Source organism: Dipteris shenzhenensis, chromosome 27 (assembly GCF_047967505.1).
Source record: "Dipteris shenzhenensis isolate YYH24624 ecotype China chromosome 27, Dip_SZ_1.0, whole genome shotgun sequence".
NCBI lineage: Eukaryota > Viridiplantae > Streptophyta > Polypodiopsida > Gleicheniales > Dipteridaceae > Dipteris > Dipteris shenzhenensis.
In genome coordinates this window covers 918,486-943,385 of record NC_141622.1, presented here as the reverse complement: position 1 = coordinate 943,385, position 24,900 = coordinate 918,486, and the positions used below count along the sequence as shown (strand labels likewise).

General features: G+C 42.6%; 1 protein-coding gene across 1 annotated transcript in view; it reads left to right on the top strand.

Moving 5' to 3' along the window:
* Positions 1-18,772, top strand: part of LOC147883708 (phosphoglycerate mutase-like protein 4) — a 54,142-nt gene extending 35,370 nt beyond the window's left edge. The window contains exons 5-6 of the mRNA XM_087398452.1: positions 348-423; positions 17,732-18,772. Coding sequence (XP_087254578.1) covers positions 348-423; positions 17,732-17,946 — 291 coding nt within the window. The 3' untranslated portion in view covers positions 17,947-18,772. The remainder of the gene's footprint in view (positions 1-347; positions 424-17,731) is intronic.
* Positions 18,773-24,900: the final 6,128 nt, after the last annotated feature.

Sequence of the window (24,900 nt, the reverse complement as noted above, 5' to 3'; positions counted from 1 at the left end):
TTCATTACATCATACTCATAATTGTTGCATGGTAGAAGGCTGAGAGTTTACGCTAACTTTTATCTTTATTACTGTCGGCCTTGGCAAATCAATACAAGACCCTTGAATACAAAGTGCTTCAAGCTTAATGTATAAGGACCTCATCTTGATTTAATGAATAGTCTGTTTCAAGCTTGGATTGGATAAAAATTGAATGTCTCTTTCACGTTATGTATATTCTCTTCCCTAAGCTTGTTCCAGCCCCTGATTGGATGTGGCAAAATTAGAGTAACCCATCATATCTGTGTAGCCTGCCAATCTAATAGAAATGGACATGATTGGATTTTTGTAATTTAACGTGTTCGCAGGGTGGCGGTGAGAGCCTTAATCAATTGTGTGAGCGTTCAAAGCTAGCATTAGAGATGATTGCAAAGAAACATTATGGTATTTTCTCACACCAGTTTACTGCTTATGAAAAGACTTCGAGATTAGATGTTACAACATATTTCAAATTCCAAAACAAGAGGCTGTTGTTATTGGGGAGGGAAGATTTTTGTAGTTGCATTTTGTTTTGGATTGTTATTAAAGCATTTATATGCAGGAGAAGAAAAATACCTTTGGCTTTGAAATGTCTTCTTCTTAACTATATTCATGGTGCTTTTCTCATCCACGCATCACACATGGGGCATGCACACATATAATAGTACATGTGGTTGGAGATATCAACAACTGAGGGGAATATCCATGCTATTTTACTCCCCCCAATCTTCCATCAAGGAAGACCCACATAAACAATACATGTGGTTGGAGATAACAACAAATGAGGGTAATATCTGAATAGTAGCATGCTATTTAACTCCCCCCAATCTTCCATATACAAACACATTAGCATCATGTCAGACGACCCCTTCATGCATTTGTGAGAGGATATAGCTGCATACTCTATTAGGGGCTTTAATGCACAAACAAGGCCAAGGCAGGGCACAAAAACAGTGGAAGGGAAAACGCACTGCTGATGGAAGAAGACAGTGAGGAAAGAAGGGGTTGGAGGAGGTCATCAGAAGACACAGGAGATCTCATTTAAATAGGGAAAGATCTACTCACAGATATGCAAGAGCACCTCTCACACATGCACAACCCTTAGGGATCAAGTGTGATAGACTACATGGTAATCAGCCAGATGCAAGACACACACTGAAATACTTCAAGGTCGATGGGGTGACTATGGAGTTAGACCATAGGGCCCTCTCCCTTGAGATCAAAGGGACAAGACCCACTGCAGAAAATCAGAAATACACGACCCCCTCCCCCGCCATGATCGAAGATGGACTATAAAAAAGGGCCTATGTTTACGAGGAGGAATTAGAGAAAGCAATCTCTCGATGCCAGAGGCCTTGCACCTGCCAAGAGGTGGACAAATGTCTAAGAGAATTACTGCAATAAACACTCATAAGTTCTTTCCAAAGGGCAAGGAGAGGATTGTAGGTATGGCCTGCACTCAATGGTACGATCAAGAGTGCAAAACAACTAAGGCATTGAAAACAGCAGACACAGAGGGGAAAGGGGCCAAAGCAAGAGATGTTGTTCACCTCCCCACCTGTGAGCCCCCATATGAGGAGTGAATCGTGTGGGTGGACCATAGAAATAGGATGGGTCATGGCAGCCCACCTAGGCTGGCTCCAGACAGCAAAGTGGAAGGGATCACTGGACAGAGAGTCCACACAAGCTTAGAGGAGCACACGGGCTCAGAGATCTAGAGGTGCTAGGCAGATAGTAGGACATTTTGGTAAGGTCAGAGGACCACAGTTTGGTGGGACTCCACATCTCCTTTTGTATTGTGTCCAGTTTGTGGACGGACGGAAATATATAGCTGTTGCTTATATATTTGTCTTTGGATGCTCTGTCTATTCTGGCTTGCACACACACATCTATGATTGTGAACCGTTAACAAGTTTGATTCGGTATTGAAACAATTCTACATGTAATTCTTGGGCTCACCGCTCATCTATCAGTCTTCCGCTGTGGGATACCTTCTGGCTGGATTTCACTTTTCTAGCAAGAGATTACAGGCTAATAGTCAGGAAAAAGAAGAGACTTCCTAGAAAATAAACAGCTTCAGCTCTTCGAAGAGCTCAAGAAAAATCCTAGAAAGTCCTTCCAGAAGTCACATGGGATGAAACCTTAGGATGGAAAAGTGGCATGGGATGATATGATCTAATTTGTTAGGGAACTATACGAGAGGCATAGCACAAAAAACAGCACTCCAGACCCACAAGGTTTAGTTGTGGAGATGCTTAGATTGGGAGGGGATAAAACAAAACAAAGTCTAATAAACAAAACACTGGAAGAGGGCCTCCTCAAAGGGTGGCCAGTCAACAAGATAGTGCTGATCTACAGAGTAGGGGATTGTGGATAGCAAGATAGCAACGATCTACAGAACCGTCATGGTTAGTAGTTCGCTGGCTAAAGTGTATGGCACCATCCTCGAGCAGAAAAGCAGGGAGTGGGGAGAGGAACAAGGAGTAAGGGCACCATCCTAGGCAGGATTCCAGTCCAAACATCAAATGGTTGACCATTTGGTCACTGTAAGGGCTGTAACAGAGAGGATCAAGAATAAGAAAAAAGCCATGTACTAATGTTTTGTGGACTTTAGGAAGGCATTTGACACAGTATCGTGCAAAAAACTGTGGGAAAAGGCTAGAAAAGTTGCAAGTCCTCCAAGCACTCAAAGAAGCCACGTTTATACTATACTACAAGGTGCTAGCCAAACCAGCACAACCATAGTTCATGGCCCCTACAACCAGGGGAAGGTAATCACAAGCAGTGACATAGGTCAAGCAAGGATGCCCTCTCTCACCAACTCTATTCGGATTATTCATTGATGAATTATAAGAATGGATGAGAGCCCACAATGAAGGGCGAACCTAGATTGTGGGCTGTTATATTTTATTGTGTTTTCAGAGGATGAGTCTGGGCGTGTTCTTGGATCTCTCTCTCTCTCTCTCTCTCTCTCTCTCTCTCTGCCCGTCGGCTCTCTCTCTCCACCCGTCCAGTAGCCCCTCGTAGTCTGTCACCAGCAACAAGTAGTAGTGACAGCAGCCAGCAGCACTGCTAGTAGGGAGCAGCGCCACCAAAGGGGAGCCACTGCACATTAGTCCTAGTCACCATCTCCTGCGTCAGGTTGGCATGCCGACCCAGCCCCAAGCTGAGCTGAGTCCCTGACTCAATCTGGGGTGTTAGCTTCAGCAAAGGGGCCTCCAATTCATGCACAGGCCATCATGGAGTTCCCGAAGGAGTTCTAAGGTGAAGACCTTTGTTACAACCCCTATTAGTAAACCTCCTACTCTGATATCGCAGCAACACCCAGCCCCTATACATTGCACTGCAAGCAAAGGATTGGCTCAGACCCACAAGAACAGATATGTTTTCTACATCAGGAAGTTAGAGAGCTCAGGCTCCAGCTTGCAGCCCTGGGAAGAAAGGTGAAGGACATGGAGAATAATGTCAAGAATGAAATCATTGCAGAAGTATTACAAAAGTGTAGCACATCTCCACCAGCGCCAGCAGTTGTTTGTACGGTCACAAAGATGATCTCCACCCAAGTCAGCTCAGCCAAGAAGGAGGTGGCCGTCATGGCCTTCCAACAAACTCAATAAAGTAGACCTTTCGCAGAAGTCAAAGAGCAGGAAGCTATAGCACGTAACATGAAAACTCTACACACTAGAGGGCTATCAGAGGATTGCATTAGCTGCCTCAATGATGAAGAGGGGTTCACACAAGTGGAAAAATTCACATGTCTCAAGAAGGAGATACCACAAGTTGATTGGGATGAAAATGAATTAGCTGTATCACACAGACAGGTACACACGCACAAGTATATTTCAAGAGGGTAGGAAGAGTCAAGATTCTTGGACAGAACAAATAAGTTGAAGGGTACAAGGGTATGAAATGGACAGTCTACCGAGATGGATTGGCTTTAATTAGAGACTTCAAATCTAAACCCAAAGACCGTCAGTCTTGAACTGATGTAATGAAGGCCATTTTATGATAGGACCTGATTTTAGATGTGTGTTATAATAACCTTGAGATGAGATGCCATGTGCATTCCTCAACTTCCTAGTCTATCCAGATGCTGTAGGTCATTTTGACATATTGCTTTTTGTCCCATAGGCCCGTGGGGCCTCCCATGGATGTTTATATGACTTGCATTCCTGCATACATACATACATACATACATACATACATACATACATATATACATGTATGTATGTACATATATGTACATATATGTACATATATATATATATATATAATATGTATATGTATGTATATGCATATGTATACATATACATACATTTATATGTATATGTATATGTATGTATATGTACATGTACATATACATACATATATATGTATGTATATGTATATATGTACATGTACATATATACATATATACATATGTATGTACATGTACATATACATATACATATACATATGTATGTACATGTACACACACACACACACACACACATATATATATATATGTATATACACATGTACATACACACACACACACATATATATATATGTACATATATACATATATATACATATATATATGTATATATGTACATATATATATATGTGTGTGTGTGTGTATGTACATGTGTATATACATATATATATATATGTGTGTGTGTGTGTGTGTGTGTATGTACATGTACATGTGTATATACATATATATATATATGTGTGTGTGTGTGTGTGTGTGTGTGTGTATGTACATGTACATGTACATACATATATATATATACATGCACACCTAGATACATTGCACAAATTTTGCAAACACTCAAGAATGCAAGTCAACAGTACCACAATAAAAGTCACGACAATCGGAACAAAAAACTAGCAAATGGCCTGCATATTTGAAGGGGCAGCCTTGGAAGCAACCACCTTATACAAATATTTGGGACGTAAGTTTAGGCACAACAACAGGTGGAATGAGTGCGTGGGAACAAGAGTCATTGGAGAGTTGAAGGCATCATACAGCTACAGCTTCTAAAACAAATGCAAGAAGGCACATCTGTGGGACTAGGAAATGAGAAAGTTTCTATTCATGCTCATACAAATGGTGGTGCCCTACAGTTGCCCGACTTGGGCCCCTGGACTATCCAAGGCATATTGATAAAGGATAGAGACCATCCGCAAAACGTTTTCTCATCGGTGAGCGGCTGGTTGAAACCCAAACTCCATACCCCATCCTACTTGTAGAGACGGATGATACCTCTTGTGGGGGTGTGCGAGTACATGGCTTCCCTCAACAAGCTTGGAAAGATAGATGCAAGCACGATCCCACGCAAGGCGAAGGAGGCCACATAAACCATAGGGTGGCACAAAGAAGGGGCTAAATAGATGGGATAGTGGGGAATATTGGCTGCTAATATCCCAGAAGATGGAGAAGAAATCAGAAATTTAGTCATACAATCTCTATACACTACACTAGTGCAAACCGTCATTCTCTATGGATGCTAGGCCTGGGCTCTAGGGCTTGCCAGAGGCTCATGGAAGTGTTTGGAGAGAGTGAAGAAGATGGCCTTCTACAAACGAGAAGTTGCCTTATGGGGGGCAAGATTGTCTCAATGAGAACATCTCTCTCTTTAAAATGAAACTAAAATGATGAACCAGCTCCCCGAACTCCAAGGAGAGAATGGAAGATGGAATAATGTGCCACTTGAGGATCGGGTTTGTACCCTACGCCCATCACAAGAAGTAGAGAACGGATGCCACACACTCCTCACCTATCGAGCCTATCGGCACAACAGCGAGACATCCTCCTCTCACTCTCCGCTCCACCCTTCCCATCTCTGCAGCTCGCAGAGCGGCATGGTAGCCTTTTTCCCTCCCTTGGTCTCCCCCACCATGAGTTGGGCTGAACCCTCAGCCCAACTGATACGAGTCCCCAAACCTCGAGTGCTTCTTCTTTGCTAGTCTACCCAGCCACGGATTCCCTCTTGAGCTCTCTCTGCGTCCTGAGGTCCTCTGTTTCCCAAAACCTCCTTTTCTTTTTTTGGCTCCCTCTAGAATCCTCCCTCCTAGCCCACTGCATGCCATGTGGACTTCTAGATGCCAAGTGTCCTTCTAGGGGACCTTAGTCTTTACCTCTTCTTGGCATCCCTCTCTAATGCTAGGCCCCACTTGTTCCTAGCCACACTTAATTACATCCACCGTTGCAATGTCAAGCCCTCTTGGTTTCCTGCCTCACCATAATCGCACCAGTTGACTCCCGGATTATGACTGACGTAACATTCCCTTCCCCTTAAGAATGGTTTACGTCCTCAAAAACAAAATTGGGAAACTTCCTCTGGAGACTGCTTACCCTTTCCCATGTTGAACTCTTTTTAGATCTATCTTTCCACTTAACCAGAGATTCTTTCCATATAGTATGTCGCGTTCTTTTTTCTTGTGTATCTAAAATTTTTTCTGGTTCATGTAGTAAAGATGTGGGTTCAATGAGTTCAACTAGGACTTCATTTCCAATGAGATTATCATCATCTCCTAATTTTCTTTTTAGCCTACTAACATGAAAAACTGGATGTACTCTACATCCCTCAGGTAAGGCTATTTTGTAAGCAAGTTCTTCAATCCTCTTAAGTATTGTGAATGGTCCACAATACATAGGAGACAACTTCGGACATTTACCTATATTTTAAGATTCTGAAGATTCAGGTACCTTAAGGTAGACTTTCTCATTTACTTCAAACTCCAACTTTCTACGGTGGGGTTTTGCATAACTTCGTGCTCTATCTTGAGCTCTTCTTATACTATCTTTAGCTAACTTAAGTGTTTGATTCATATCCTCAAGAAAGTCTTTGGCCGCTTGAACCTTCTCTTTTTCGAGTCCCACTGTCATTGGGGCTCTTGGTTGAAATCCATACATCATCATGAATGGACTAAAACCTGTAGTTGAATGTTTGGCACTGTTATATGCAAATTCTAATATGGGCAGATACTATTTCCAATTAGTTTGCCGTTTACTTACATATGCTCGAAGCATATCCTCAATGATCTGATTGACTCTTTCAGTTTGACCATCACTCTGTGGATGATCCGTGGTGCTCATTTTCAATGAAGTTTCCAACCTCTTAAACACAGCCCTCCAAAAATGGCTATTAAATTTGCTATCCCGATCACTAACAATACCGGCTGGTAGCTCATACAGTCTATAGATATGCTCCACAAATAGCCTAGCTAATTCTGGAGTTTTAACATCTTCACTGACATGAATGAAATGAGCCATCTTGGTCAACCGACCCACAATTACCCACACAGAGTTGTGCCCCCTTTGTGTCCTAGGTAGTCCCACAATGAAATCCATGGAGATGCTTTCCCATTTGCCAGATGGAATCTCCAATGGGTGTAGGAGACCTCCTACCTTAAGGCGTTCAGCCTTATTGACCTGGCATTTTTTGCACTTCAATACATAATCTTGGACATCCTTACCTATTCCAGGCCAAAAGAATTGTCTTTTCAGAAGTACATATGTCTTCTGAATTCCCAGGTGTCCAACACTCAGACTATCATGACATTCAAAAAGAGTTTGGTGCCTAATGTCATTATCATCCGGGACACATACTCACCCTTGTAGAGCAGGTAGCCATCTTCAATAGTATATTTTCTCCACTTGAGTCCTTTATCACCAACCTGTGGTGTGTCGCCATTTCCATGCGACTCCTCAGTGAAAGCCTCTCGATTAGTTGGATCCCTATTTTTAATTGCTTTCCATATTTCAGAGAAGTGAGGATCAAACTCACATTCCCCCTTTAAGGACTCTAGGAAATCATTCTGAAATTGAGTAAAACTCAATTCATTAACAATTGGCATTCGGCTAAGAGAGTCTGCTACTACATTGAACTTCCCTTTCCTATATGCCAATTGTATATCAAATTCTTGCATTAACTCAGCACATCTAGCTTTTCTACCTTTAAGCTCTGGCTGATTACAAATTCACTTAATGCTCTCCGGATCAAAGATGATCTCAAATTTTGCACCATATAAATAGTGCCTCCACTTTTTAAAAGCATAGACTATAGTATATAGTTCCTTCTCATATGCCGAGTAATTTCGTTAGGCACGATCTAACTTTTTGCTTTTAAAAGCCACTGGTCGACCTTTTTGTATAAGTACCCTGTCCCAACAGCAAAATCATTGGCATCTGTCTCAACCACGAATGGTTCATTGGGATCCACTACTTTTAAGATAGGAGCTGCCGCTATAGCTACCTTTAATTTTTTAAAACTTCTCTTTTGAGGTTCATCCCATATGAAGGTGCTTCCTTTCCCCTTAAGCTAGTCCGTCATCGGAACAGCAATCCTAGCGTAAACTTGGATGATTCTCCTATAGAATCCTGACAAACCTAAGAATATTTGTAATTCTTCTAGATTTGTAGGATGTGGCCATTTCAATATGGCCCTTACTTTGTCAGGATCCAGATGCACCCCTTCTCGGGACATTATATGTCCCAAGTATTTCACTTCTTTTGCAAAGAATTCACATTTGGATTCTTTAGCAAAGAGTGAATTATCTCTAAGCAGTTGGAACACTTTTCGCAAATGTTCCATATGCTTTTTCATGGTTTTACTATAAATAAGGATATCATCTAAAAATACTACAGCAAATTTTCCTAGATATGGCCTTAAGACACTGTTCATAAGTGTCATGAAAGTTGATGGAGCATTTGTTAATCCAAATGGCATTACTTTAAATTGATAATGCCCATACCTAGTACGAAATGATGTCTTAGGGACATCCTCTTCCCTAATTCGTACTTGGTGATATCTTGATCTTAAATTACTTTTAGTAAAGTATTTTGCCCCTTGCAATTGATCAAAGAGCTCATCAATGCGAGGCATAGGATACTTATTTTTTATGGTGATTTTATTTAGTGCTCGGTAATCTATGCATAAACGCATAGTACCATCCTTTTTCTTTACTAGTAAAACTGGTGTAGACCAAGGTGAGCTACTTGTTTGGATTTGGCCCTTCCTAATATTCCGTTAACTGTCTTTCGACCTCACGTTCCTCCATTTGACTAAGCCTATATGGGGGTTTACAAAGAGGGGTAGATCCAGGAATTAAATCTATTTTTATGATTTACTTTTCTCTCAGGAGGTAAACCATCAGGTAAATCAGACAGAAAAACATCTTTAAATTCAAACATTAAATCATTGAAAGAAGATTTAAACTTTTTAACATTATCTAAAACAACATTACTTCTTTCCGATGCATAAGACATAAAATCACTAATAAAAGTAAGTTCACAAAAATATACCTCGCATCTTCTTGGTATAGTAGTCGTTCCAATTTCATCGAACAAATAAGAGAAGAGTTAGGGACATCATGCTCTCCTTGAATCTGGAAGACTCTACCCTCTTTTTCAAACATAATGGAGTTATTAAGATAACTCCTTTGTAAGCTATGCCCAAGACTATACAGCCATTCTCGACCAAGCGCACTACATCTATTCGGTCGAGATGCATGATTTGGAAATCCAAGGCATCTTGATAGCCTTGAATATCCACCTCTACACCATATATCATGGTATCCCAAACTTTTTTATCACTGCCCTTCGCCAACGAGACCACATATTTATGGGCACTGGGACTCTCAGGCAATTTTAATTTCTTAACTAACGAGTAGTTTAAGAAATTATGTGTTGCACTATCATTGACCATCACTCTTACTCTTTGTCCCTTAATTTTTCCATGCATCCTCATTAAATCATGAGGACCAAAGGTGGGCTGCCACATTGCCGATGATAGACAGCACATGTGGGTGCTATCTTCATGATAGACCTCTACCTCAGTGTACTTTTCAGTATCATTAAGCGGCAATACTTGCACCGCATGCACTTGTCTTTGTGGAGGTCTATTTGGGGCTTTAGTTCTCGTTGGTTTATTTTTAGGGCAGTTCCAAGCAGCATGGTCTTTGCCCAAACATTTGAAACAAAGATTTTATTGCCTGGCTCTTTCATAATCCTTTTTCTTCAAGAGAGGATAATTTTGTGTTTGAGGTTTCTTAGGTGGTGCATGAGGAACCTCCTTCTCAAAGTGCTCCTTCCTTTTCAAATTGGAAAATTTATTGAACTTCGGAACTAAACCTATTTGCTCTGAAGTTCCAACTCTGAATTTCCCCGTCGTATCGTCGTATATTTGGGCATACTTAATGGCTTCCTCAAAGGTTTTAGGAGAATTTCTTTCACCCCAACCTTATAAGTGTCTTTAAGACCTCTCACGAAACCCCTTATCTTTTGGAATTCATCAATTCCTTTCAGCTTAAGAACTGCCTCCCTATAATTCGCTATGTATTGTGTTTTTACCCATAGTGCAATTGTCCCAAGCCTCCCACGCTCTTTCTAATTCATTTTCTGGTAAAAACTCTTTTAGGAAGGCTTGTTCAAACTCAGTCCAATATCTAGGAATTCTATCGCTCTCCCTGAGGCTCATCCACCATTTATAGGCTTTATTTCCAAGGGAAAGACTTACTTCCATAACTTGATTTTCAGGAGATGTATTCCTGAGTCGGTGGAAGTCTTGCCACTTTTGCAAGAACGTATTAATCGAATCTTTATTACGCTCCTTTTCTTCCCCATTGAAAATTGACGGTTTTAAGTCCTTATTCGATGTTTCTCTAAGTCGAGAGGTAGTTCTCTCAACTTGATTAGGAGGAATCGGTGATTTCTCAGTAATAGATACCGATTGAGAATCAACTATCTTAGTTATAGCTTCAGCTAGGGTTTTTAATATTTCACTGATAACCCCTAACTGTGTTTCTATATTTTGTGTTCGAGTTTCAAGTTTAGTGAATTCCGCATACGGAATTCCATAATCACCTTAATCAATATCCTCCATTTTCACATTATCCTCTTGCATTTCAGTTTGTACCTCCTCATGTGTTTCCTCTCCAACTATTGCTTTTCCCTTTCTAGCCCTTTCCTCGGCCTCCCTAATCATACCATCCCTTTCTGGAGTTGTCATTTTAAAGACGTATATTTTTCAGAACTGTAAAGCAAAGCGCTTTATATCAGAGAGAAAAATGTGATGCCCACTTTCCTGGTATTTGTTCGAGGCGATGGATTTATCTTCGAAATCATCTCGCTTTTCAATCCAGCTCTTTCACTTCCTTCGATCTCGAACTCCTCGACGTGATCTTTATTCGTCTTCTTTGAGTTTGGTGAGGCTAAGGAGGTGGGAAGAGTTAGGGGCCTTTAGGAAAGCTGAGATGGCTTTTTTTTTTTTTTAAATTCGGTGGTGAAAATAAGAACCTTAGAGATGAGAGGGGTAAAAAGAGGGTGTTGATGTGGCCTTTTCTAAAGGTCAAAAGACCTTAGATGATGTGGAACGTCTTTGTTTCCTACATGTCTCCTCTTGAAGACCATGTTGACTTCAAAACTCTACAGAACTTCTATGCCATCACTCAAGCCTGTAGAAGGGAATAGCTAAGCTACGTATCGTGCACAGTAGCTGTAGGCTGTAGCTTGTCTCTTGGAAGGGTGTGGGACTATGAGTATAAGCTCGCATTATGAAGCTGGGCTCGCAGATGAGTCAGATGACCATTCAAGAGGCTAAGTCTTGATTAATAAGCTCTTAGCTTGGCGTAGCCTACTGTCGCGCCAATTCCAAAATCCGTAAGCTGTCCCTAAGCCGCCCTTGGAGTCTGGACCTCTGACTGAGTAATCAAATGCTAAGCAACTAACATCGGCACTGGTCCCGCAGTGTCTCACAATCAAGATGACGGCTGCACGTTAGCCACGGCTCCTTGACAGACTCATAGCAACGCTCCCCTTTAGCGGTGGCGATGTAGCCTTGGAAATCTTCAAGAGCAGTGCTCTTGTAGCCCCGCTGCGCAACTGTGTTTAATAGTAGGCTAGTACTAGTGACCTACTAGTATTAGATGACAGTTCGCATGGTTCTCAAAAATCCATCGTCCCAGGCTACTACTACACCACTGAACTGCTGCTGCGCCATTGAACTGTACCATTGAACTGGTAATCCATTGAAACCTGCTATGGGCCGCACGACTATAATTCTGCGAATCTGGCTCTGATACCAATGATACGAGTCCCCAAACCTGGAGTGCTTCTTCTTTGCTAGTCCACCCAGCTACGGATTCCCTCTTGAGCTCTCTCTGCGTCCTGAGGTCCTCTGTTTCCCAAAACCTCCTTTTCTTTTTTTGGCTCCCTCTAGAATCCTCCCTTCTAGCCCACTGCATGCTATGTGGACTTCTAGATGCTAAGTGTCCTTCTAGGGGACCTTAGTCTTTACCTCTTCTTGGCATCCCTCTCTAATGCTAGGCCCCACTTGTTCCTAGCCACACTTAATTACATCCACTGTTGCAGTGTCAAGCCCTCTTGGTTTCTTGCCTTGCCATAATCGCAACAGTCGACTCCGAGATTATGGCTGACGTAACACCAACCCGGGGGTTAGTCTAAGCTAGGGTATGGAATTAGATACCATGGCCAATATGGAGTAGATAGGCTCCTCAAAGTCTCATGCAACCTCGACTCCAGCCCGCAAAATCCTATACTCTACAGTTGCTGCCTCTCCCTATACAGAAAGGCATATAGCAGGGGGGGCTCAACTGGCCCATCGTTGGCCCCCAATAATATATTTTCTATCTATAGGAAAAAGTGTGAGAACTACGGTTACTGAGGGTAGCACCTTTGTTACCTTGAATCCAAGACCTTGAAGGGCCTAGGAAGCAAGTTATAACCCGTGAGGTAATGTAGCCTTGCAAGGCCTCTCCTCCTACCCCACAGTTGGATGATGGATCAAGTGGACGAGTAAGGGGTGAGGACAAAGCAGTAGGCCGATTAGAGCTCTCAGTGGGGTGATAAGAAGGGGAAGACAAAAGATCAAAAGGGGAAAGGGCATCTAATGGCGGATGCATGAGATGAGGTGTATCTCAATGGGGTCAAAATTATTTATAGAGGGTGAGCTGGTAGAGGAAGGTAGATTTACATCATTTGAGAAGGAGACTAAAGGATAAAACGTGAGACCTACAAGATGGATGGCAGTGAACTCATCAATGTAAGGAAGGGCTCGACAGGGAGGATCTTCATCAAGGAAATCCAAAGAAGAGGCATTACTAGTACCTGGAAATGTATCTTCAAAGAAGACAACGTCTAAGAACCATTTTCTTGCGAACTGGATCCCAGAGTTTATTTTACCAAGTAGCCAACAAAGATGGTTGGTCTCTACAGTCAAGGATCTTGTTCACATGGAAGTGCAAAGAAAAAGAAGGAAGTGATTGTAGAGGTGGATATAAAGGCAAATAAAACAAACATTTAGGCTGAGATGGAGGAGCATGAAGCCAGGCATAACATTGCACTGAAGGTCAGGATAGGAGGCCTTTTGAAGGCTCTGCTTCAACAAGGAGGATAAGTACAATGAGACTATAGCACACATCAAGGCAGCCACCCATAGCATTGAATGGCCAAAAGAAGACAAAGACGGAACAAATTCCACGACCAATATTCACCACTATGGAGGGCATGTTGTAGCTACATTTAGCACATGGAATATACGAATCAATCTTCTTTCGCCAATCCTACAAGCTGAAGGAGTGCAAGATATGGATAGCCAAAGAATTCGCACAAGCACAGCTGAACGAAAAAGTTAGGAATTAGCCAAGGTCAAGGCCACTAGGAAAGATGGAAATGGGGATTATGTCGTCAGGGCGCGGCCTTCATCAAGGAGTCTAAATTAAAACCAAAAGACCCTCATCCTTAACCTGATATATGGCAACCCTCATCCTTAACCTGATGTATGGCCATTTATTGTCATATTTTTCCTACCACAATGTAGGTACCTTATAATAACTCGGACTTGCTTTACGCACTCCTTAAGAGCTGCCTTGTGCCCTCCTTGAACGGCTGTATTAGCTTTTTGCTAATCAATAGATTTGTTGGTCTCCGTGGCCATTAATATACTCTCTCTCTCTCTCTCTCTCTCTCTCTCTCTCTCTCTCTCTATGTAAAACCCACGGGTCTTGGTGGGTGAGGCTTTGGTTCATGTTGTTATGTGTGTGTTTGATCCGTGATCCACGTCTGATGAGTCGTTTCAGCTCCTGGTATGTACCCCGACGTAAAAACGCTCTGTCTCTCCATGTATAAGCCATACTTCCCCATCAAGTTTTGTGAAACCCGCGTGGGTCTTGCTGGTTGAGGCTCTGGTTCATGATGTTGTGTGTGTGTTCGATCCCTAGTGGACATCTAATGAGTCGTTTTGGCTCCCTGTTTGTACCTTGACATAGAATTTCTCTATTTCTCCATGTATAAGCCATCCTGCCCCATCAAGTTTTGTAAAATCTGTGTGGGTCTTGGTGGTTGAGGCTCTGGTTCATGTTGTTGTGTGTTTGTGTTCAATACCTAATCGACATGGTATTGAATGACATATGATGAGTCATTTTGGGTCCCGGTTTCTACCGTGACATAAAAACTCTCTCTCCCTCTTTCCTCCCCTCCCCCCCCTCTCCCACGTACCTCTTATCTCTATATAGGGGGGTGTTTTGCCAAGACGTGGTTTCAGGTTACACCAAACAAGCAACAATATATAGACTTGACTTCTTTAAGGCCTAGAATGGGAATTTGAGTGAGAACCCATTGTTGTTATAAGTGAGTAGTAGTGAAATATGGATGAATTTGTTTGCCTTGTTACAAACCTTTGTGATAATGTTGTATTGAATGGTTCATAGGTAGCAAATTGTGCTAATATGTACCGCATAGAAAAGAAGAGGCTATGGGATGAGCAAATTTATAAAGCCAAGCTTAATTCCATAGAGTTTTGATTGGTTTGACATCATTTTCCCATGAAAGATCTACAATTGTGTTTTAAAAAACAGCATAGTTTCTTTTTCATAAAGCCAGAACTTTTAAGATCACATATTATACCAGTATGCTTGGTATGGCCACGTAAACGGGCCTAAGCTCCACTTTAAGAAGAGGATTATCTGTATTGCATGCCTTCCACATGCCTTTTTGTAGTGTCATTTTTGTACGGAAGGAAAGGGGGACAGCTGATACCAAGTGTATCTAGCTGGCAAAACAATCCAGTGTCTTATCTCTTTAGTGCTGGTGCTGCTTTCCCCTGCAAACCTGAACTATGCTATTGCTTGCCGTATGTCTCTCCTGTAATTGTTTATTGATGGAAAAATCCTTCCATGTCTACCTCATGCCAAGTTGGCTACAAAAAGCTGATCTAGTGTGGAGTTTATGGTTGATTTATTTTCAGCGTAAGCACTAGAAGTCTGTATCATCTAGTGGCCGCTTATGTAAAAGAGCACGAGAAGAACTAAGTGATTGCTATCATAATGCTCAATGAGAATGAACCACTTACCTTCACAGTATGTCCACTTGACGTATCAATTTGTATCAACTTTGGGTGAGTCTAGTATTGCTTAGATCTAAGTCAAGGTAGTTGTTGAAATCTTCACCTCCTCGAGGCTTCATTCAGTTGTAAAACCGCCATATGTCTTCATAGTTGCTGGTTGCATAGTTATAGCTGCTCGACTCTATAAATCTTGAATCTATGGAGTGTCACAAAGAATTAATCATAAGGAATGTCGAAATATGAACTACTTCCATATAAATTAGGACTTCTAGCCACCCGTGGTGGTGATTGTGCCCTCTCAGGCCAAATTACAGAATGTCACGCACATGCCACAATTTTAATATGTATGACGTGCACACCAAATCCTTGAAACTTTCTAGGTAGGCCCTCCACAAAGGAAATGGATGGATATCTCTGAAGTAGGTGCACATGTGCTTAATAGGTTTGTTGTCATGTTTGAAGTGGCATTTAAGAGTGTTTTCCCAACCATCTTAAACAGCGTTTGGGCCTACAATATCTTGTGTGCGGGTATCTTCTCAAGTGATGTTGCAAGGTATCTACAACCCTATTTTAAGATATTTCTTGAGCAGGTGCAAGCTTGTAGGTAATGCTTTCCATGCTCAACCACAAGCTAGCAACATTGGCGATTGTGAGGAGGTTTTTCCTACATCTATTATCACGTATAATGATGCATCTATGCGACAGGAGCCAAAGGAGCCAGTCTTCTTCTTGCAGCAATGTTATAACTTGGTCAATCTAGCAGCCACAACTGTGAGGGTAAGTTCTTTTTTTTCCACTCCTGAGTCCTCCTAGCTTGCATCAAAAGCCGAGGAGAGTTTATGATTAAAGGGCATAAGAAGATCAGGGTATGCCCAACCTTGAATCTAATCTTTACCAAGGCACATCTCTTAGGATACAAGGTGGCTTCCAAAGAGACATTTCTTGTTTCGAACTTAGCTGTAGTCTTGTGTAATCATTCTTTGGATGGTAAGTCTGGTTGGGAACCATCCAATTGGACAAACTGTGCTAAAGTTCTGCATCCTAGGAACTCAACTTTCTTCTAGTGAAAACGCTATGCGCCACTGGTCTCACTGCCCATCAGCCAAGGCTGTAGAATCAGGTTAGTTCTGGTTTCCTCTCAATGAACATGACAAATATACTAGAAGAAGATGGTATGGATTCCTTCTTGAGCTAGTAGAATCAAAGTATCCCATTCTATTCTAGCATTGTTGCCTTGTGATGTATCCTCACCTCTATGAATGTATCTATTTTACATATGTGCTCAGATTCATCCAAGGTATATGTTACGGCAAACCCAAACAATCACTTGTACCTATAGGTTCGCTGCATGTCGATCCCCTTATTGCATGATCCTGTCAAAGAGGCTATCATGAGTACCTTTATTGCCCATTTAGAAGACATTGCCTCGTAGTAGCTTGTCAAAATGCATGGGTCATGTGAAGGGGAGAGCTGAAGGCTCGCTGCATGTCGATCCCCTTATTGCATGATCCTGTCAAAGAGGCTATCATGAGTACCTTTATTGCCCATTTAGAAGACATTGCCTCGTAGTAGCTTGTCAAAATGCATGGGTCATGTGAAGGGGAGAGCTGAAGCCTTATCCACATGTGATGCATGGTCATAGGTTTCCTTAACAGCGAGAATTCGACTCTACTCTTGGGTTTGCTCATGATTTTTACTTTTTTTAAAGATGAACTACTCGTTCAAATGCTTATTAAAAGGGTTGGTTTGGGTAGGTCTTATCTTAATGTCCATGATTAAAGCCTTAAATGTGTAGACGTGTTCTTTTTACTTGGAGATACAGGTCCATGCTTTGCTATATTTGAGGAAAGAATAAGATATCAAGAGCCATTATATCTATCATGATGAGGTCTCCCCGAGTAGGCTTTTAAACCTTACAAAATCTCGACACTTTAACTCGGCTCCAATTTTTTTAACGAGATCAGACTACTGTTTTCTTACTCAAAATTGAAATCTATTATGAAACTTCTTGTTATATAAAACAGAATGCAAATGGTGTTTTATTGACCTCATGCACCATCAAAGGACTGCATTTCTAAGAGACATTCTCCTTAGAGTCTCTGGGTGTGGGTATCAGTTTGTATCCTCCACATTCATCATATGCATGCCTTATATGGATGGGTCTTTACCTGTGGTAACCATGCTTTTTAAAAAAATGGTTAACTGACTTTTTTTCTTTGGGTTTCAAAACGATGGTGTGATCTTATGTCATCCTACATGGCAAACGGAGGGACGCTTTTTTCATTGTAGAGAGTTATGTTAAGTATTGTTTCTCTTCTATCTCGAAGAATTACAGACAAGTGCTTCTGCTCTCTTTATAACAGGAGAGCGTGTGGTAGTGGTTACTCATGGAGGTGTTTTGAGGGCACTATATCGACATGTAAAGGGATTTTTCCCGGCTGGTAGGATTTTGAATACATCCATAAATGTTTTCAGAATAACAGATGGAAATGATTGGGTCTTATGCACTTGGGGAGATGTTAAGCATCTATCTGGGGATATATCAGCCAGATCAGGTGCTGATCAGGATTCAGCTTGAGATATATTTCTGATTTCATAAGACTGGTCACCCGAAATTATTAAATTAATAATCTAGACCCTTGTGTCATTGATCAACATTATTATCTTTCAACCTGTATTCAGAAAACCAAAGAATTTTTTCTTGATTTTGTCTTTGGATTTGAAAGAAGAGGAATATCATTGCAAATTTTAGATCCAGGCAAGGTCAAATGAATTGGTTTATCTTTCACCCCAGTTTCAAGTTGGAATATGATAAAATTGGCATGGAAGAAAATGCCTGAAGGCATTTACGTTATCTTGACTACAACACAGGTTTCGTCTACTATTTGCAAGAAGGGGCTACTTGTGTTCCCATATGTTCTTACATCAAGAAAATCTGTTTAATATGGTAGGTCATAGAAGGTCTGGATCTCCTAGAAGGGAAAAATCGAATGGTAGAATGGTTGAGAACTTACCTCTCAGAGCATTAGCTGGTCATATCAGGAAAGGGATTTTACATAGTTTCATGGACTCCAAGGTTATTAGCTTGTTCTTGGTCTGTATTACTTGTGACCCTGATGGAAATTTCATGTTAAGCGAACAGTGTAGTGGCTGTAACATTACTTGGGATGTGTTTGTGCATCAGCAAAATAAGCTCAAATGATGATGCGATTATGATTGCGATATTGTGGTGGTGTAAGGGATGACAGTTTGATACGGTTTTACGATTATTTTTAATATGCGTTTTCTAAAAAACCTTTACATTTGCTGATCAAAGAGGAGGATATTTGTATTACTGTTCTGTTTTTCTTAGAGATTGTTTAGTTTCCTGATAGTTCATCCTTTGTATAAGGGCTTCTCAAACTATGTGACAAATACAATTATAAAAATACTTTCAAGCCACTGCTTCTGGCATGCTAAGTCTCCTACTCTTGTTATGTACATACATTGGCATGGTTTTACATCAATTCACCTTGTTTTAGCAAGCCTTTAGTTGGCTTTTGGTGTTTGGTGGAAAATTTTACTGATCTTTGATGTATGGGCAACTCTGTTTTTGTACACATACAATGTAGCATTGGTACTAATTTCAATCTTGCTTTTTCCTTGAAGTTATAGTCATTGTTGTAGATTTCTGTACTTGCCCAACAGAATTGGCACTATCTCAAAACTTCTTTCTCTATAGACTATACCTCTTTCCAATGAACCTGCTGTCACATTTTTTCAATTACTTTCGGACTTTCGTCTTTTGCCTTTGTGATATGGCTCAAACTCGATAATGGAGATTTTGGTGACGGACAACAAGAATGCGTGATGTCTCAATGAATGAATTATTTAATCAATAGCTTTTGATGCATTGTTTCTCTCTTATATCAAGAGAAATGTGCTTTCTTTTTCAAAAATGCATCTTTTGTAGATCAAGTAGTACATTCTCAAGAATGCTCTATCATAAGTTTTCATCAAATCTCTGGAACATTATATTCATAAAATTTTTTTTTTTCCCAAAAAGAGACTTCTATTAAGTATTAAAGAAAACCGTTAGAGCAAGCTCCATACGGGATACACCATGCAATGCATGAAAAGATCAAGAGCCAAAAGAAAGAATTGGGGCTGATAGTGCCATCTCAATCCAGTAGAAACCTCTGAGAAAAAGGGAGAACCCTTCCAAACTTGAAGAAAAACAGTCCTTCTAGAAGAGGCTGCCTGTGAAGAGCCCTGCATGCTAGCCCAAATGGCTATCAAAGTGTGAACCGTGTCAATCCAAATACTTGTGAACACCTGTTGTGAAGGGTGTATCTGGGTGCCATCCAAGGCCTCTATACATCTGGCTCTCCAAATGTGTCAAGAGGATAGCCAAGATCTCCCAAGAGGTGTCCACTGAAGCATGAGAAGCCCTGAAGGAAGTAAGTGGTACATCCTGAAGAGAGCAGGGCTCTATCACTTGTCGGTGGACTGAGAGTGTCCAAGAAGAAGGCTCACCCTCATAAAACACCTGGGGCCCAGTAAGGGATAACCATGCGACCGAGCCCCAAGTCATGAAGAAAGGGAAAGTATGAAAAATGCTGAGTATCCTCGCAACCCCTTTCCAAATAGTCCTCGCCTGACTGCAATCCTAAAGGCAATGTCTCACTGACTCCTCTACAGAATGACAGCGAGGGCAAGTGGGATTAGTCCCAAAACGTGATCTCCACAGGTTCACTGCAATCCTTTCATGAATAGAAAGCCAAAAGAAAAGAGTGATCTTTCCATTTCTGAGGGATTTCTAGAGCCTCCTCCAAAAATTTCTATGCAAATCTGCAGTGATGAAGAAGCTGTTCCAATGGGGGGCTCTAGAGGGAACCCAATCCCTACTGTTCAATTGAAATCTCCTGGCATTACCAACCGTGAAACGAAAAAAGGGAATTCCCCTCTCGGTGCCCATGATCTATCCACTCCCACTCTCTTGGGTCCCACTGCAAGCACCTGATAGGTGCACCTCCATACAACCACAACCTCCAAGATCCCAAGGCTAAAAGCAGAGGGTCAGGGTCTAAGTACCACTCTAAGCCCGCTCCATGGTCCACAAAACCAGCAATCTTGACAGGCTGAAAGGCAACCTCTAGAAGAATATCATCCGTGGATCTAGAGAGTATATCTTCATCCCTAACATCAAAGACCAGTGCATCTTCTCTGAGACCTCGAAGAGCGATCACCTGTAGAGAAACTGTTGTCCTCGAAAAAGCTCCCATCCAAGTGGTGGAAGTAATAGGCAACTCAACTGCCCATTCCATCGGGATGGCTGCATCTATCTGCTGAACCCTACATGCTACCCCTCTGAGGTGATTCACGGATTGCAGTCTCTGATCCTCAGGTAGCCTGATAAATGCCTTTCAAGTACCTACTGTGTAGGCGGGGCCTCTCTCCCATCTAGACCACTGCATGTAATGGGAAGTGCCCAATGGTCTGCCATGCTCATCAAGTATACTATCATTCCAAATGATTGGCTGCCTATCAATCTCTTCTAGGGTAGAGGGCGGAATCCTTCGAAGAGTGTTCCTAAAGCTCCCCGAAGCTTTCAGGATGGCAGACATGAGAGGAGAGGCAGGAGATCTGAGAGGGGTTGAAGTCAAAGTCCATCTTGGGCTATCCGCCCAATCATCTCCCAAGGTTGGTGTGCAAGCCTGAATGCGTCCAAAAAAGAAATACTTCCAAGGTTCTTGCCCAGGCATGAATCCCCTCACTACCACCTTACAAAGCAATGCCTTGCACTGCAGATCCAGGTCAATGATGTTAAGGCCCCCTTCAGATGTAGGGGGAATAATGGTCTCCCAGGCCACCCTCGCTACAACATCTGCTGTGCCATCAAGTCCACTCCATAATAAATTCCTGACTGGTCTAATGAGCTGAGTGATGCAATCCCTAGACCGGCACCAGCAAGAACACACAAACCAGGTGGTGGCTAAATACTTTCTAGTACTTGGGCAAATTGTTGTGCTGGAGAGATGCCCAACCCTACTTGGCATTCCAGATATCTGACAGGAATACCCCTCTGAATCCAGGAAAAGCCAAGGTTAACTCCCCAGTTTGGAGTTTCCTCATCACTGATCTAAAAGCCGAAGGATTTATGCCAGTTAATGTGTGCCCCTGCAGCTGAGCAAAAAATATTCAAGGCTGTCCGGAAAGAATCAAGTGACTGCGAAGAGGCCTCAATAAATATAGCAGTGTCATCAGCCAACTCACAGTCAAGAAGCTCCTGCTCCTGTCTCAAGGGCAATCTCAACCCAAAAAGCTCAGCCTGAGATCTAAGGAAGATACTCATAGCTTCTGCCACAAAAAGAAAGAGGAAGGGGGTAAAGGGCATCCGTGACGAACTGATCTGGAAATCTGAAATCTGTCACCCCTTACCCCTCCAAACCTGGCTGTGAGCTGATCTATAAAGGGAGGCCACCCCTCTAATCCATACATCTGAAAAACCAAAACGTAGAAGAGTGCCCTCAAGAAAGCCCCAATCTACTCTGTCATAGGCTCTCTCAAAGTCCAGGAGTAGAACTGTCAGCCTCTGCCCGCTCACTGCATAGTCCACTCAATGGCTTCCCAAAAGGAAAATATATTGTCAAATATGCTCCTGCCATGCACAAAGCCTGTCTGAGTATCATGGATGAGGTCTGGAAGAAGGGGTTGCAATCGGATGCTAATCGCCTTGGCAAGGATTTTGTATAAAGTGCCCAACAGAGTGATGGGTCTCCAATGGGATACAAAATTCTTGTTGCCACCTTTTGGGACAAGGTGTATACGTCCCTCGGTTAGTGAGTCAGGCATCTCACCCGAGTCCCAAATGCCCTGCAAGGCTGAAGTAATAGGATCACCTATCATATCCCAAAAGGCTATAAAGAAAGAAGGAGTAATACCATAGGAACCAGAGCATTTCCCCTTTTGAAGGGCAGAGAGGGCAGACTTGAATTCTATGTTGGTAAAGCGTGCATCAAGTAAGCATATCATCTCTGGTGAGACCAACACAGGTAAACTCTGCCAAACTTCCTCTCTAGCCACATCTCTAGCTTGTGTGTTAGGATTAGCGGAAAGGAGGGAGGCATAGAAAGCTGTCGCTAGACGATATTCGGATGAGACTGCAAAACGCCGTCACAGTCAATAAGCTGCCTGACACTCTCTCTACTATGTCTGGGACCAAGTGTAGAGAAAAAGTGTTTATTGACTCTCCCTCCCATCTGTATCCAAAATGACTCCCGTGCATGGAAGGCATACTCTGCTCTCTGATCAAGCAATGTCTGCAAGTGAGCCCTTGCCGCAGCAAGGCACTCCTGTATCCAAGCATTTGATGGTTGTCTCTGCTCCTCCCTCTGCAAGGTTGCCAACTGTCGACGGATACCAACCTCCTGCCTGAGTACCTCACCTCGCCGAGCACTAGCAACGGAGTGATAAAAGTCGCTGATAGTGGCAAGTGCTGTGGCCACATGTGAAGGACCAGCCCACCCCCCCTGCATGTGAGAGACCCAGATCTCCAAGACTGCCTCTGTGAGAGTCTCATCCATGTATAAGGCATCGGGGATCTTGATACTGTGAGACCGTCCTCTCAGATGGGCCTCTGAGATGGACAGAACTACTGGAAAATGTTCGGAAGTGGAAACACCAGGTGCAATGCAAACTGTCCCCCCTCTATCAAGAGCCCAGCCATCCACAGAATCTGTCAATCCGAGCATGGATAGGCATATGCACCCTATGGTTTGACCATGAAAACAAAAGTGACTGAGACTGAATATGAAATGCATCATCTGACCAAACATCTCTGCCACTGAACCTGAATAAGAAGGCATCCCAAGCTGCTCTCTCGAGGGAATGAATACCACCTTCTCTGCCCCCTTGCTTATCAGAGGGTGCCTCAACCATGTTGAAGTCACCTCCAATAATCCATGAATCTGCAATGTCAGCCCACGAGAGCAACTCTTTCCAGAACAGAACACGGTCCCCTCTGTTGTTCGGAGCTTAGAGGTTGAGGAAACCAACCTTACGTCCGTCAATCAAAAGTAAAACCCACTGGGCCTTGGAGGGGGTTATGGTGCCGTGTGCAATGATCAAAGGGAGAATAGAATCTGAAACTGATATGCATGTACCTCCTCTAGTTCCCAAGGCAGGAAGCCAAAAAATCCGGCCTGAAAGCAGCTTACCTGACTTGGAGCAATCTCTGACATCCAATTTGTGTTCTTGAAGAAAAAGAATGTCTAGGGAACCACCTAAAACACCTGAATGGAGCTGATTCCTGATCAGCTGTCTGTGACGGCGATGAGGGATGCCACCTAATCCCTATATATTCCGACTGGCTGTCCTCATCAGTGAGAGGAAGCGGGTTGGAATACCTTACCCGACCTGGTGGTGGAAAAAGAACCCTCCGCCGGAGCTAACCTCCTGCCATACACACAAGGTCCAAGGGGAGGAAAGTCCACAGGTGAAAGAGAGAAGGATCTCTCACAAGGGATGCCGATAACTGGCTCTCCAAAAGTAGAAGGTACAAAATCATCATTTGGGAGTTTAGAGAGGTCCTCCAAAGCGAAAAAGGAGTTCCGCTGTGCCAGTCCTGGGGAGGGTGTACGAAGGATTCCTACCGAAGCAGGGATAAAATGTAAGACCCCCTTCCCTCTATCCAAAGAAGGAGGCACGTGTAGTGGATCCTGATCAAGAAGTGTTGCGGACGAGGTGCCAACAACCTGGGCTACTGAGGAAGGTACAGCCTGATCCATGGATGGGGTCGAATAAGGCTCCTAAACACTAGTCTCCTCCCGAGGCTCCAAGGGGGTAGCCTCCGAAGCGGTGGATGTGTGATCTGAAGTAGAGGGCCTAACCGCGGCCAGAACCCACCGTGGGCCAGAGATGGTGCGAGGTGCAGGAGGGACTCGGCTAGCCCTAGGAGGGGGTGGAGCCCGTGTCTGAGGCGGTGCCTGTGGAGCGGTAGGTCCTGCTCCAACTCTTTGTCATAAGCTAGTACGAGCTGGTTGCTTTCTAGGCCTCTTTTTCTTCTTTGGGCAATCTCTGGCGAAGTGCCCCAAGGATCTGCAAATCCTGCACTGGTCTTGCCGACTTGCAACCTCAAATCTCTAGTGGAAGAAGGACCCATCGGATCGCTGTAGCATGATGTGGTCATTTGAAATATTGGGGTCCTGGACAATGACCCTGACCCTAGGTACCCCATCCATCCTGACCGCCTCAGCCGTCAAAGAGGGTTCGCTAGGAAGAGGGGGAATCTTTGCTACCACACCAAACCTCTCGCCAATAACTGAAAGTAGCCAATGATAAATAAAACAAAAAATTAAGATAATTTTATAAGTTTTTAAAAGAAAATAAATTTTGAATTATGAAATTTGACATTACATTTTATAGAGCCTTCATATTCTCTACATCTAAGCATATTATAAACATGAAGTACCTATAAGGCAATTAAATGTTCTCTTACTTAAATCTCTCTATCTAAGATTTTTAAAAGAGCATCATGAGATACTTAATGTAA